The sequence below is a fragment of the Cervus elaphus genome, chromosome 10, assembly GCF_910594005.1.
Source record: "Cervus elaphus chromosome 10, mCerEla1.1, whole genome shotgun sequence".
Taxonomy (NCBI): domain Eukaryota; kingdom Metazoa; phylum Chordata; class Mammalia; order Artiodactyla; family Cervidae; genus Cervus; species Cervus elaphus.
The window spans coordinates 51,644,724-51,659,883 of record NC_057824.1 but is presented as its reverse complement, the minus strand read 5'-3'; the positions used below and the strand labels follow the sequence as shown (position 1 = coordinate 51,659,883).

The window sequence follows — 15,160 nt, the reverse complement described above, 5'->3', positions numbered from 1 at the left end:
GCACAAAGTCAAAAGGTGCAGCGGACAGGGAGCTCTGCGCGGAGTGCCCGCGGGCAGCCGGGCTGGGGCGGGGGTGACCGATGCTGTGTGGACTCACTTATTGCTGCCGTTCAAGCATGCTTTTTGCATAGCATCAACAGTGTACTGAAGGAATTCGTGGGCGTCTTCTTGGTTTCCAAAGCGGAAGTGCCTGGCTATACCTGTAGAGTTTGATGAAAGACAAAGCCTTATCATCCCCTATCATACGCCCAGGCTGTACTCCCCCCGAGGTTGTATTTTATGACAGTATACTGGTGAGATAACTATTTTATGAGGAAATAGCATTAATAAGTTTCCCCTGAGAACACTCAGGATGAGCCCTTCAGACCACTAAAAGCCCACATGGGCTGGAGTTTCTGAGAGCCCAGAGACTCTGTCTTTAGCAATAAAATGATTCTTGAATAAACTCAACTTTAGCTGTTATTGTTTCAAAATTTTGTCTCAAATGTTATGTTAGTGCACACCTCTTAACTTGGGCGCTAGAATTCCCTAAGAGAATCTATATAAGAGACAAGTGTGAACCTATCTAATTCTATCCCAATAGCCTAGAGAACATACATTCTTCACTGCACAATAACATTTCAGTCCTATTTCTAATTGACTAAATAGCCACAAGCCAAAATGATAATGAAAAACAATACAGAAGTATAAATATACATATAATTTTATGTGAATGAATATATAGATATATATTAACTTGAATCATATGAAATTGAGCACACTCCACAAGTTCTGACCTACAAAAATGACAATTTCATTATTTAACCATATACATCTATAACCATTTAACCATATGTTAACAATTTCATTATTTAACCATATAACCATATATTTAACCATATATGTACATCCGTAGATGTATGTACATATACACACCAATAGCATTCTCTTAAAGAACTAGGTTTAAAAAAATTGATTATGTCTGCCATATATGTGTGCGTGTGTATATATGTGCATATCAGTATATATAATATACACATGTAATTCAACAAACAAAATCACCCCTGGCTAAATTTTGTTAAGATTCAGCAATGTTGAAAAAATAATTTTCATGGTCTCCTCCAGCCTGTTAATAGTACCAAGGGCCAAGATAACACTTCTTTATCTTCAGCAGCTTTTTAGGCAAAAGGATTATAAATTGTCACTGTGTAATTATCCATCCCTATAATTACCCAGCTAGATATCAGATTAAGAGTCAGGTTTTTGTTTTATTTGTAAGCATTTTTTATTCCAACTCAGTTAATTAAGATAATACAAAAGCTTACTGCAAAAAACATGCAGAAAGTGCATAAAAAATTTCATGGAACCTATCAGAATCATTATAATTCAAGAGGAGATTTTAAAGTCATTAAAAATTATATAGAAACTTGTGAAATTTATCCACAAATCTGCTAAGTTCTGAGTATAAAATGTTCTTTAAGAATATAATTAACTTTATTTTGATAATTCCTGTCACTATTATAGTGTAATACTCATTCATTGAATTAAAGCTAACTGAAACTATTTAAAGAAACCGCTGGGACAATATTTAGAGTTAGTATTACTGAGCATAGAAATCCAAATATCTAGGAAAAATGCTGCAAAAGTTATCAATTTCATTAACAAATTTGAGGGTTTTATCATTTTTAATTTGCTTATATATCAAACTGAATACCATCTTCTTTACTATATTGTTATCTTTTGCTTTAGGTTTCAAAATGTTTACATAGTAACTGGTTTGCTAAAAAACTGTTATTCGTTAAAGACATATTTATATACAATAAACTGTTTGCTGCAATACCCAAGGAGCTCATCATTTACCAGTCAGATCATTAAGACCAACTGGCTAACAAATATTCATATAAACTACTAGAGAGGATACTTACGCCGCATCTCATTAATGACAAACATCGGTTTAATAACATCCCCAGGATTACTGAGTGCCTGGGTGATATGTGCTTGCATTGTACACATCATGCAAAATCCTTCTGCATGACCTGAAAGATAACAGATGACAATCCTCCAAGTTAGCAAAACATGACACCATATGTACATCAAGGGGTGTTATAAGTAACACAAGCACACTCCTGAAACAAGGGTAACAGTGACTGTGTGTCCTGTTATTGAGCTGTATACTTTTACTCATTTCCACTTAGTTCTCCAACAAACCTAAGAGATAAATATATACTGGCTCTATTTTACAAGAAAGGAAACTGAGGCTCAGAGAGTTAAAAATTTGCTCAATGCCAAATAGTCATTAAGAGGCAGGCACATAATTGGGCTCAAATCATACCCTTCTAATTTCGAAGCCTGTGCTCTTAACTATTGTCTATACTGGAGAAATAAGAATTTTTTTTCTTATGCTACCATTTGTCTCAAACAGTAAAGGAATGTCTCCTGTGCAAGGGTTCAAAATCTCAAGTGTTCTAGCTTTTTCACATACAAAGGTCTCTGTTGTATTTTCTTAACAGCTTTTAAAAAATAGGAAAACCACCTCAGCTCATACTAAGTGGTGCTAATGGCATCTAGTGGATAGAGACCATAAATGCTGGTCAACATCCTACAGTAATCAGCCTCTACAATTAAGCATTATGTGGCCCCAAAAGTCAATTACACTGAATTCAAGAAACACCTAAAACTAAAGGTGGCTCAGTCCTGCCTAACAAAGTTTTTCAAGTCTCAAAAGGTCCAAACTATTTCCAGTTAATGTTACTGTGTCCCGGAGTAAAGCTAAAAAATATTTACAGATGTAAAAAGAAAATCTGGCACCCAGCAACATAAAATTGTAACTGAAGAGTACAAGGCATGCAAAGATGCAAAAAAGACCAATAATAGGGAGCAGATAAGCAGAAATAGATCTGGAAATGACACTGAAATAGACCTGGAAATGTCCTCAAAAACAAGGATGATTAAAAAAGACATTTTATGTGTGTATACATATATTTCTATGCTCAAGGATGTAGAAAAAAGCAAAGGCATGTTAAGGAGAGACAAGGAAATAAAACCAAATCTACTTTACAGATGAAAGGTAGGATTTCTGAGATGAAAAACACAAGTAGAGTTAATAACAGATTAGAAACAAAAGAAGGAAAGATTAGCAAACTTGAAGACTTAGCAACAGAAGTTATCTATTATGAAACACAAACCTAAAATAAAAATTTAAAAAAAAACCTCTCAAAAGAACAAGAAAAAAGCGTACCAGTGAGCTATGGGAGCAGGCCCAGGTGTCCCCAGTGTACTTGTAACGAGTCCGAAGGAGAAGAGATGGGACAAATATTTTAAGAAATGATTGTTTTCAAAGGGATAGCACGAGCAAGTTTTTTTTTAAGAGTGGCAGAATAGTTGTGCATTCTGACTGAGATGGTGGTCTACATGAACCTATACCCGTATTAAAATTCATAAAACTGACCCCCCCAAATTAATAGAACTGTAAAGAAGTTAACCAAAAAAAATAAACATAAAAAAAAGTTAACCATATAATAATTATAATAATTGTTATAAACATTAATTTATTAATGCTTATAAATATTGGGGGCTTCCCAAGTGATGCGAGTGGTAAAGAACCTGTCCTGCCAATGCAGGAAATGTAAGACACAGGGGTTCGATCCTTGGGTTGGGGATATCCTCTGGAGGAGGGCATGGCAACCCACTCCACTATTGCCTGAAGAATCCCATGGGCAGAGGAGCCTGGTGGGCTACAGTCCACAGGGTCGCAAAGAGTTGGGCACAATTATAATAAACATTTTTAAAAAATGACTGAAAAGCACACAAACGTAAAGAGTAAATTTACACATCTAACAACTTCAACAAAACCCAAACAGAAGGCTACTTATAACAGTGATTAAAAATAAAAAAGTTAAAGCAGGTGGGAATAAATTATGTATATAAGAACAAAGGTAAAACTGACAAGACTTGTTGGAAACAACGCCAAGAGAAGACAGGAGAGCCACAACTCCAAAGTGTGAAGAGGAAAATGTCAGCCCGGGATTTCCACACCCCGGGAAAACATCTTTCAGAAACAAAGATGAGCGGCTCCACTCCTCAGATGGACTAGTGTTTCTTTTCCCTGTCCCTCCCACTAAGGACAACAGCAGCAACAAGCCCTCTGACACGCATGAAACAGACCTAAGCGAGCTGTGAAGGCTAGAGAGAGACACAGTAACAGTTTCAGAGCCCAAGGAACCACATGGCAGGGAGTGTTCTGGTTTGCTTTCTGCTTTGGGTATTTCAGACTTGGAGCAGCAGCTGCCACCAACCTGAAAACACCAATAAAACCAGGGAACAAAGCCACAGTGAAAGCTTCCGGCATGGTGTCAAAAAACGGGGGGTAAAGAATGGCAACTTCCATCCATGCTAAGTGATAACAAGCCACACCCCCACCTCACAACGTCAGCGAAGATCAGAGGAGGAGCCTGGACTTCTACCCCCAAACCCAGCAGTAAAGAAGCATCCCTCCGTATTATGCTAATTTAAATAAGTCAGACACAGAAAGACAAATGCTGTCAAGGTAACACTGATGTGTCGAGTCAAAAAAGTACAACGAACACAACAAAAAAGTAGCATACTCCGATACAGAGAACAAGTTAGCGGTTACCTGCGGGGAGAAAGAAGGGGAGGGTGTGACAGCAGGAAGAGAGTAAGAAGTACAAACTATTGTATAGAAAATAAGCTACAAGGATAGTGTACAACACAGGAAATAGAGCCAGTGTCTTAGAAATGTGCTTATAAACGGAGCATGACCTTTAAAAACTGGGAATCACTATACTGAAAAAAGAGCCTGGCAAAGAAGGCTGAGCAGTGGAGAACTGACGCTTTCCAACTGTGGCGCTGCAGAAGACTCTTGCGAGTCCCTTGGACGGCATCAAACCAGCCAATCCTAAAGCAAAGCAACCCTCAACCTTCAGCGGAACGACTGAACTGAAGCTGCAGCTCTACCACTTTGGCCACCTGATGCGAAGAGCTGGCTCATTAGCAAAGACCCTGACGCTAGGAAAGACTGAGGGCAGTGGGAGAAGGGGACAACAGAGGATGAGATGGCTGAATGGCATCACCAAATCAGAGGACGTGAATCTGAGCAAGCTCCGGGAGACAGTGAAGGACAGGAGTCCGGTGTGCCGCAGCCCGCGCGGCTGCAAAGAGTTGGACACAACTTAGTGGCTGAATAACAACAACAACACATAGTATTGTAATGAATTCTACCTCAAGAAACAGAGAGAGAGAGAGAAGCGTCTGTCCAGCTCCCCACTGGGTAGTGTCAGAATCAGGACTCTCGCCATCACCCGGTGGTAAAAAGCCACTGCAGTCTCCCTGGGGACTAGGGGGGGAGCGGAAACCCCCACTCCCATCCAGCAAGAACGTGGAGCCCAACCCCCACCTCGGATGTCAACAGAGGCTGAGTGTGGAATCTGGACTTCTATCTCCACCTATTTCTTCCTTTGCCAGAATGGTGTCAAGAGAAAGTCAGTCAAAACACAGATCAGGTAAGATCCAATATTTTATAGCGTAACACAAAAATGTTCAGGTTTCAACTGAAAATCACTCGTCAGACTAAGAACCAAGAATTTCTGAGTGCTGGAGAAGTGAATAAGGAAGTTATGAATATACTAGAAACAAGTAAAACAATATAGAAAGACTCAACAAAGAAATAAAAGATATAAAGAACCGAATGGAAATTTTAGAAATGAGAAACACAATAACCGAAGTAAGCAGCTCTGTGGATGAGCTAAGTAGAAGAATGGAACTGACCGAGGAAAGAATCCGTAAACATGCACACAGAGGAACAGAACTTACGTCCTCTAAACAACAGAGAAAGAGCAGGCTGGACAGGAGAGGTGAGCAGAGCCTAGGGACCCGTGGGACTCTGGCAGAAGGTCTGACACACGTTATCAGAGCCTCAGAAGGAGAGGGGAGAGAAGACTGGGTTCAACGTATAAAAAACGGAGGCGGAAATTTCCCCAAATTTGGCAAAAGATGTAACTCACTGCAAACACCAGACAGGAAAAAGAACAGAGAAACAGACACCAAGACACATCACGTCAAACCTGTGAAAACTAAAGACAGAGAAAACCACCTTGGAAGTAGTGATGGGAAAACACCACCTTACCTATGAGAGAACACTTGAACAGAAACGGATTTCACACCAAAAACCATGGAGGGCAGGAAGTAGCACAAAAACTGTCAAGTGCTGGAAGAAAGGGGCGACAAACCCAGAGTCCTATGCCCAGGGGGAATGTCCTTCAGGAATAAGATGGAATTAAGGCACTTTCAAGTGAAGCAAAACTAGGAGAATCTGTCACCAGTAGACTTACCCTAAAAGAATGACTCAAGGAATGACTTAAAGAGTGACTTCTTTAAGTCAGAAGCTCTCTAAACAAAAAGGAAGTGATTTGGGTTTTTGGTTGTTGTGTTTGTTTTTTTTTAAAGCAACCCTGGAACATCAAGAAGGAAGAATAAAAACATGGTAATCAAAAATGTAGACAAATACATTTTCCTTCTCTTGGGTTTTTTTCTAAATTATGTGACAGTTGAAATAAGAATTATAACACTGTCTATAAATGTGGTACTAACTGTACGTAAAGGAAATATTTAATTACATGGTTACTAGGGAAGAATAAAGGAGACAAAAGGTAAAGTTTCTACATTTCCCTTGAATTGGTAAAATGACATTAGTAAACCATGAAAAGCTACACATAAATAATGTAAACCTAGAGGAACCTCTAAAAAGAGTATATAAAGAGATACACTCAAAAACATAAGCACAAAAATAAATTTTAAACAAAAGTTTAAAATACTCAAGTAACCCACAAGTAGGCAGAGATAAGACAACTGAATAACTCAACAGAAAACAAAATACAAAATGGTAAACTTGAGTCATCAAGTATAAACGACTACCTTAAATATTAATAAATACACTAATGAAAAGATCTGAATTAACAAAGCAGATTTAAAAACATGATTCAACTACTGTGCCTGTAAGAAACTCACTTCAAATGTAATGATACAAACAGGCTCAAAGAAGAAAGATGGAAAAATATGTCATGCAAACACTAACCCAAAGAAAGCAGGAATGGCTATATTAACAGCAGACAGAGCAGACTTTAGAGCAAAGAAAGCTATCAGAGAAAAGGACGTTATATAAAGGATCAATCCATCAGAAAGACAAAGCAATCCTAAATGTGTTTGTACCAAACAACAGAGCTGTCAAACACATGAATCAAACTCTGACAGGACTGAAAATGGATATATAGAAATCCACAATTAGAGCTGGAAACCTCAACATCCTTCTGTCAACAATTGAACAATTAATCAGAAAACCAGCAAGGATATAGAAGAACTCAACAACACCAAGAGCTAATGAGATTCCATCAACATTTATAGAATACCCCACCCAACAACAGAATACACATGTGTTTCAAGGGCTCACAGAACATACACCAAGATAGACTATGTCCTGGGCCACAAACAAACCTCAAAAAATAAAACAACAGAAATCATAAAAAGTACAGAATGGAAACTCCTAAAAATCAGTGTGAGAGAGAGAGAGAACACAGGAAAGTCTATAAATACCTGGAAACTGAGTAACATCCCTGAACAACCCGTGGTTCAAAGGGTTAAAATAAACATTGAGAAGACAACATATCAGAAGTTTGGAGACACAGTTAAAGCGGAGTCCAAAGGGGGATTCACAGTTGTAACAATATCAGAAACAAAAACAAGGAAATCAACACAGACCCTGCAGACATCAAAGGAAAAACAAGAGAACATACATAAATATATCCTGTGATTAACTTGACACATGTAAATTTGACAACTTAGAAACGGACCAACTCCTCAAAAAAGTGGACTACCATAACCCATCGAAAATAATCTGAATAGCCCTATACCTACTAAGGAAATTAAATTGCAAGTTTAAAACTCCCCCCAAAAAAGAAATCTCCAGGTCAAAATATTTTCACTGATGGATTCTACACTGAATGTTTATATAAGAATTTACATCAATGTTCTATACAATCTCTTCCAAAAAATAGGAGTTAACATATCCCAAACACATTTTATAAAGCTAGTATTATCCTAATACCAAAACCAAACAAAGGTGGTACAAAAACAAAAGATTACAGACCGATACATCTCATGAACAGATGTAAAAACCCTTAATAAAAATTCAGCAAAATATAAAAATAATTAAACATCATGACCAAATGTAGTTTATTCCTGAGATACAAAGCTGACTCAATACTGGAAAATCTACCAGAATATTCCACCATAATAAGCTAAAGAAGAAATTCACATGATCATATCAATTTGATATAGAAAAAGCTATTGACAAAAATCAACACTATTTCATGATAAAAAGCAGGAACTGGTAAACAGGGGGAAAAAAAGAAACAGAGCAGAACTTCCCTGTCTTGATAAACAGGATACACCAAAAACCTACAGCTAATGTCAAACTGAATGCTTTTCCCCTAAGATCAGAAATGAGGCAAGGATGTCACCTCTGATCACTGATTCAACATAGTGCTAGAAGTTCTAGCCAGTGAAATAAGGCAAGAAAAGGGAAAAAAGGATACAGATAAATAAAAAGTAAGTAAAAATGCCCCTATTTACATATGGCATGACTCTCTAGATAGAAAAATACAAGGACTCCACAAAAAAAAAAAAAAAAAAAAGCCCAGAACTGTTACGTGAAGTCAGCAAGGTCAATATACAAAAATGAAATGTTATTTTTATATACCAGCAATAAACTCATTAACACCAAAATTAAAAATATAATGATGCCTCTGATTCCTCAAAAAATAAAATAATTAGATGTTTAACTAACAAAACAAAACATGCTGATAACTATGCAACACTGGTGAAATAACACAGAGATCTAAGGAAATGCAGAGACACACCACATCCACAGACTGGAAATGTCAGCACAGTAAAGATGTCCCTTCTCCCCAAACTGAGATACAGGTTTAACAAAACTCCTATCAAAATCCCAGTAAGATTTCTTTGTAAATACAGACAAGATTATTCTATAATTTATATAGACAAACAAGGGAACTAGAATAGAGAAAAACAATTTTGAAAAAGAGTAAGTGGATGGAATCACTCTGATATCAAGATTTGCTGCACAGACACAGTAACAAAAGACCGTGCTGAGGGTCAGATACACATCTTAACAGAACAGAAGGGGGACCCAGAGACAGACCCGCACAAACATACCCAAGGGATTTTTTACAAAAGTATGAAAACTGTTCAGTAAAGCAAAGCTAGCCTTTTCAACAAATGGTGCTAGAGCAACTGAACAACCACAAACGTACAAACAAAAAAACAAAACAAACTTCACGCTATATAAAAACTGACATAAAAAGGATCCTATATCTAAACGTAAAATATAAAACTATAAAACTTTTCAGAAAAAAAAAAAACTGGACAAAATCTTTAGGGTCAAGGGCTATGCAAAGAGGTCTTATACTCAACAGCAAAAACATAATCCATAAAAGGAAAAACTCAACTTCACCAAAATTGAAAACTCTTGTTCTGTGAAAGATCCTGCTAAGGGTAAGGGGATAAAAAGACAAGCTTCAAACTGGCAGAAAACATTGGAAATATATATCCAAAAGACCTAATATCTAATACATAAAGAACAAAACAATACAAAAACAAAAGAACACAATAGAAAATGAACAGAAGACATAGAGACATTTTACCAAAGAGGGTAAACAGATGATAAACAAACACATGGAGAGAAGTTCAAGACCTTTAGGCATTAGGGAAATCCAAATTAAAACCTGAGATATCATTATATGCATAATTAAAGCATGGCTAAAATGAAAAATAGTGACAACATCAAATGTTGGCAACAATGAAGAGCAATTGGAACTCTTCATACATTGATGGTGGAAATGCAAAATGGTCAGCCAAGAAACTAAGGCAATTTCTTATAAAACCAAATACGCAACTACCTCATGACCCAGCAACGGCAGCCTGGGCACTTATTCCAGAGAAATAAAGACTTGTGATCACACATATGCTCTCAGTTCAGTTTAGTTCAATCGCTCAGTCGTGTCCGACTCTTTGTGGCCCCATGAACCGCAGCACGCCAGGCCTCCCTGTCCATCACCAACTCCCGGAGTCCACCCAAACCCATGTCCATTGTGTCGCTGATGCCATCCAACCATCTCATCCTCTGTCGTCCCCTTCTCCTCCTGCCCTCAATCTTTCCCAGCATCAGGGTGTTTTCCAATGAGTCAGCTCTCTGCATCAGGTGGCCAGAGTATTGGAGCTACACAGTAATGTTTACAGCGGCTCTATTCATGATATCCAAAACTAGAAACAACCCAGACGTTGTGGTTCATCCATACCATGGAATACGACTCAGCAACAAAAAGGAACAAATTATTAATATATACAACAAAGTGAAGAAACATCCAAAGACTCAGGCTTAAGTGAAGAAGCCAATTCCCTATTATATAATTCAATAGATGCAACATTCTTGAAATAACAAAATAACATAACTGAAAACCAGGGTGGTTCGCCAGGGATTAAGGAGGATGTAGGGGCATGAGGGAAGTGGGCTTGGCTTTAAAGGGAAACTTCCTTAGGAACGGAAACGTTCCATACCTTGACTGTTTCGGGATCAATATCCTGGTTGCAAGACTGAACTGCGGAGTCACCACTCGGGGAAACTGGGTAAGGGTACACGGGATGTCTCTGTGTGATTTCTTATAACTGCACGGAAATCTAAACCTACCTCAAAATAAAAAGTTTAACTTCAAAAAAGGCAAAATAAAGACATTTCAGACCAAGGGAAAAAAAAAATCAGCAAAAATAGTTAAGAGAATTCCTCCAGGCATAAGAAAAATACCAGATGGTACCTGGATCTACACAGAGGAATTAAAAGCAGTAGAAATGATAAGAGTAAGAAATAGAAAATATTTGTAAAGAAACCTTAACAAACCACTTAAAATTTTCAATTTTATTTAAAGCAAAATAACACAACGTATTACGTGGTGGCAAAATAAGTAAAAATAAAATGTATGACAACAATAGCACAAATGCCTAGGGAGAGGTCATGAAAGTATATTGTCATAAAGTCCTTACAACACATAAGAAATGGAATAGTATTTTATTTTTTTTCCCCCACCCCCCGGAACAGTATTTTAAAGGAAGCTAAAGATGTAAGCTAAAGATGGTAAGTTAAAGATGTATGTTAAACCCTAAAGCAACCACTAAAAGGAGAAAACAAAGTTGAGAAGATATGCCAATAAAGTAGAGGAAATATCATATAATCACTCATTCCAAAAGAAGGCAGAAACAGATGAAAAAGGGAACAAAGAATACAGGACAAACAGAAGACAAATAGCAAATGGTAAATAAAAAACCCAATCATATCAATACTCTCATTAAATATAAATGATTTACACTCTAAAATAAAAGGTAGAGACTGTAAGACTGGATTAAAAAATAAGAACTATAGGCTATTTATAAGAATTTTATTTAAAAAAAAAAGAATTTTATTCAGTGTATTTTATTTCAATGTATCTCTCCCAAAATTTGATAGAACAAGTAGGCAGAAAAGCAGTAAGAACATAAAAGACTATCTTAACATTATCAACTAACTAAACATAATCAGCATTTATAGAAACTCCAACCAATGCAGAATATACATCCTTATTAAGTACACATGGAATATTTAACAAACTAAACCACATTCTAGTGCATAAAACAAGTCTCAAGTTTCAAAGGATTCAAACAATAAAAGTATCTTCTCTGACCACAATGTAATTAAATTAGTAATCAGTAGCAGGACAATTTCTGAAAAATCCCCAAACATCTGGCAACTGAAAAACATGCCTCTAAGCAATCACATGGGTAACCAATCAGGTAACTATTAAAAAAAAAAATACTAGAATTAAGGAGCTAGCAAAATTGTAGGATATGAAATCAATAAACAAGAGTCAACTGCATTTCTACAGTCTAGCAATAAACAATCAAAACTTGAAGGTCAAAATATATATTACCATTTATAATAGCTTTCAAAAATATGAAATACTTAGCAATAAATCGGATTTTAAAATGTGCACATTACACTTGTATACTGAAAACTATGCAACAGCACTAAGAAAAGCCAAACAAAACCTAAATAAATGGAGACTTACATCTTGCCTGTGGGTCAGAAGGCAATACTGTTTAGATGTCATACATCTCAAACTGATTTACAGATTCAACACAATCCTAGGCAAACTCTCAGGAGGCTTTTTTGTAGAAATTGACAAACTGATTTCAAAGTTAATTTGGAAATGCAGAAGACCAAGAACAGCCCAAACAGCTTTGAAAAAGGAGAGCAAAGTTGGAAATGTTACCTAGTTTCAAAACTTTTAAATACACAGTAACCAGACACTGCTGTTATCAGGCTGTGCTGCAACTAAGCCAGTGCCCTAGAGCTGTGTCCTGCAACAAGAAGCCACCTCATAAGCAGCCCCAGCACCCCAACAAGAGAGCAGTTCCCACCTGTGGCAAATAAAGAAAGCCGGTGCAGCAATGAAGACCCAGTGCAGTCAAAAAGGCAAATAATAAATAAAAGAAATAATTTTCTAAAAAGACATTGTGTTATGGAGTCAAGACAGATGTGGATCAGTGTAACAAAACAGGTCAGAAACAGACCCATATGGATACCATCGATTGATTTTTGCAATGGTACAAAAACAATTCAGTGGAGAAAGGGCTATCTTTTGAATAAACAATGCTGGAACAATTGGATATTCATATTGAAAAACATGAACTCTACACCACAGACAAAAATTAACTCAAAATGGATCACTGACCTAAACATAAAAACTAAAACTATAAGACTGCTTAAAAAAAAAAAAAAGACTGCTTAAAAAAAATAGAGGAAATCTTTGCGACCTCTGGTTAGGCAAAGATTTGTTAAATACTGAGAGCACAACGGACAAAGAGAGAAAAATACTGACGTAAATAAAACATGCTCTTTGAAAGACAGCGTGAAGAGACTACTTTCTCCAGGTTGAGAAATAAGGTTTGCAAATCATGTACTAGATAAAGGACTCTATCCAGAATACATAAAAAAAGTCTCAAAACTCAACAAGAAGAGAATTACCCAATTTTAAATCAGGCCAAAGATAGGAGCAAGCACTTGGGCAAAGCAAATACACAGCTGCTGAAGAACGATATGGAGGGATGTTCAACACCATTATTCACTACAGAAATGCAAATTCAAACCACGGTAAGATACTGTCTACACACCTGTTAAGAGTTGCTATAATTAGAAAGACTGACCACACCAAGGATAAGGGAAGATGGGGAGCGAATGAAACTTTCATTCATAGCTGGTGGGAATGTAAAATCTCATACTCCTCTTCCCAGTTTGGAAGTATCTTAAAGTCAAGCGTACCCATATTATAGGACCAAACCATTCCTCTCCTAGATGCTTACCCACAAGAAATGAACACACGTCCTTACAAAAGCCTCACAGCAGCTTCACTTGTGACCGCCTCGAAAGGGAAATAACCCACAGGTCCGTCAACAGGTGAATGGAGAAACAGACTGTGGTACATCCATCCATACAATGGAGTACTAGTCAGCAATAAAAAGTAACCGCTGATCCAGCAGCAACACGGAATGAGTGATACTGAAATAACTGTGCTGAGTGAAAAAGCCAGGCATTATAAATACTGCGTAATCCCCCATAGTTGGCATTCTAGGAAACACAAACTCATCTGCAGTAAAACAGAAAGCCCATCAGTGGCTGCATGGTCTGGAAGGGATGCGGGGCAGGAAGGGCTGGAAGGGCTGATTTCAAAGCCACACTGAGACTTTCCGGGGCAATGAAAGAGTTCATCGTGGTGGTTTCATGGGTGCGCACAAACGTCAAGATGCATCAAACTGTGTATTTTAAGTATGCGCAGTTTACTGTTTATTGATAACGAGGGAAAACTACCAACGGCCTGTAGCAGACGGGCACCTGACTCTGGAACCCCAGGCAGCTGCACCTCTGTCTCCACCCCTCTCTCTCGATGCCCAGGTGCCACGGCTGGACTCTCACACCCCAGTTTTATTAAGTGTAAAAATGATCGGAAAACTGTCTGTGTTAATATGTCAATTATTAGATATTAACATAATTACCAACTATGGACTTGGAAAAGGAAAAAATGAGGGCAAAGAGAATCTTCTTTCTGTAATCTGAACCCCCTGGTTGACAGTCTCAGTGATTTTCCTTTGGTTACTTTAAATTTTTCTGTACTTTCCAAATTCTTTACACAGCCATAATTTTGCTCTTTGGGGGGAAAAGTTTTAAAAGAATGTGTCTAAATTCTCCATCAAGTAGAGGACTATTCAGGAATTTCCTGATGCTCCAGTGGTTAGGACTGAGCACTTTCACTCCCGAGAGCCCGGGTTCAATCCCGGGTGGGAGAACTAAGATCCCACAAGCCACCAAAAAAAAAGTAAAGAACTGTTCAGAAAGAAATCAAGGGCTTTTTTTTTTTTTCACCCTAATAATGAAGGACTAGCACCTGAACATACACATACACATTCACGTAGATCAAAGAACAGGGAGTTTTCATTTATAAAAGGTGAAGGGCATTTATACTACTATATGTAGACGTTCAAAACCTCGACAAAAAACAGATACGTTCTAAATTCTGAATTTCGCTTGTTGACCACTGAGTTGGCTCTCCCCTAGTTAAAGTAAAACATGCTCTTTGAAAGACATAACATGTTTTTAAAGACATAACATGTTTTAACTAATTTCCTGCCCTCTAGGTTGGAAACTGAGCTCTCACACACCAAAGGGACAGTCCGGCACAAATTTCCAGGGGTTAGGAGCTGTGACCACAGGCTCCTCTCACGCTTAAAGTCTGTAAATGAATCAAGCCTTCGACACAGGATGGACGCCAGGAGAGGCAGGACTCAACCCTGCTTGTCCCCAGCTGTTGGCAGTAGATATTTATGGCACGATTTTCAGCAAGTGTAGGAAGTCAGCAGTGTATTCAGAAACACCAAATGCTGAACAAACACGTTTCTTTTAAATAATTTCACAGATTAAATTACATGCACAATGTTTTTTATGCAACCTGAATGCAAACCTTTGAGTCTTCCTCCGTGGTTTCTCAAAGAAACCAACTTAGTGATGACC

At 37.6% G+C, this 15,160-nt stretch overlaps 1 protein-coding gene across 4 annotated transcripts in view; it reads right to left on the bottom strand.

Annotated features, from left to right (window-relative positions):
* USP42 (ubiquitin specific peptidase 42) overlaps positions 1 to 15,160 on the bottom strand; it is a 39,220-nt gene that overhangs the window by 17,431 nt on the left and 6,629 nt on the right. For all 4 annotated transcript variants that reach the window (XR_006343142.1, XR_006343143.1, XR_006343144.1 and 1 more), the window contains exons 4-5: positions 1,905 to 2,015; positions 98 to 200 (exon numbers count right to left, since the gene is read on the bottom strand). Coding sequence is in view for 1 of the 4 variants with exons in the window: in XM_043915334.1 (XP_043771269.1) it covers positions 98 to 200; positions 1,905 to 2,015 (214 nt within the window). In the remaining 3 variants the exon portion in view is untranslated. The remainder of the gene's footprint in view (positions 1 to 97; positions 201 to 1,904; positions 2,016 to 15,160) is intronic.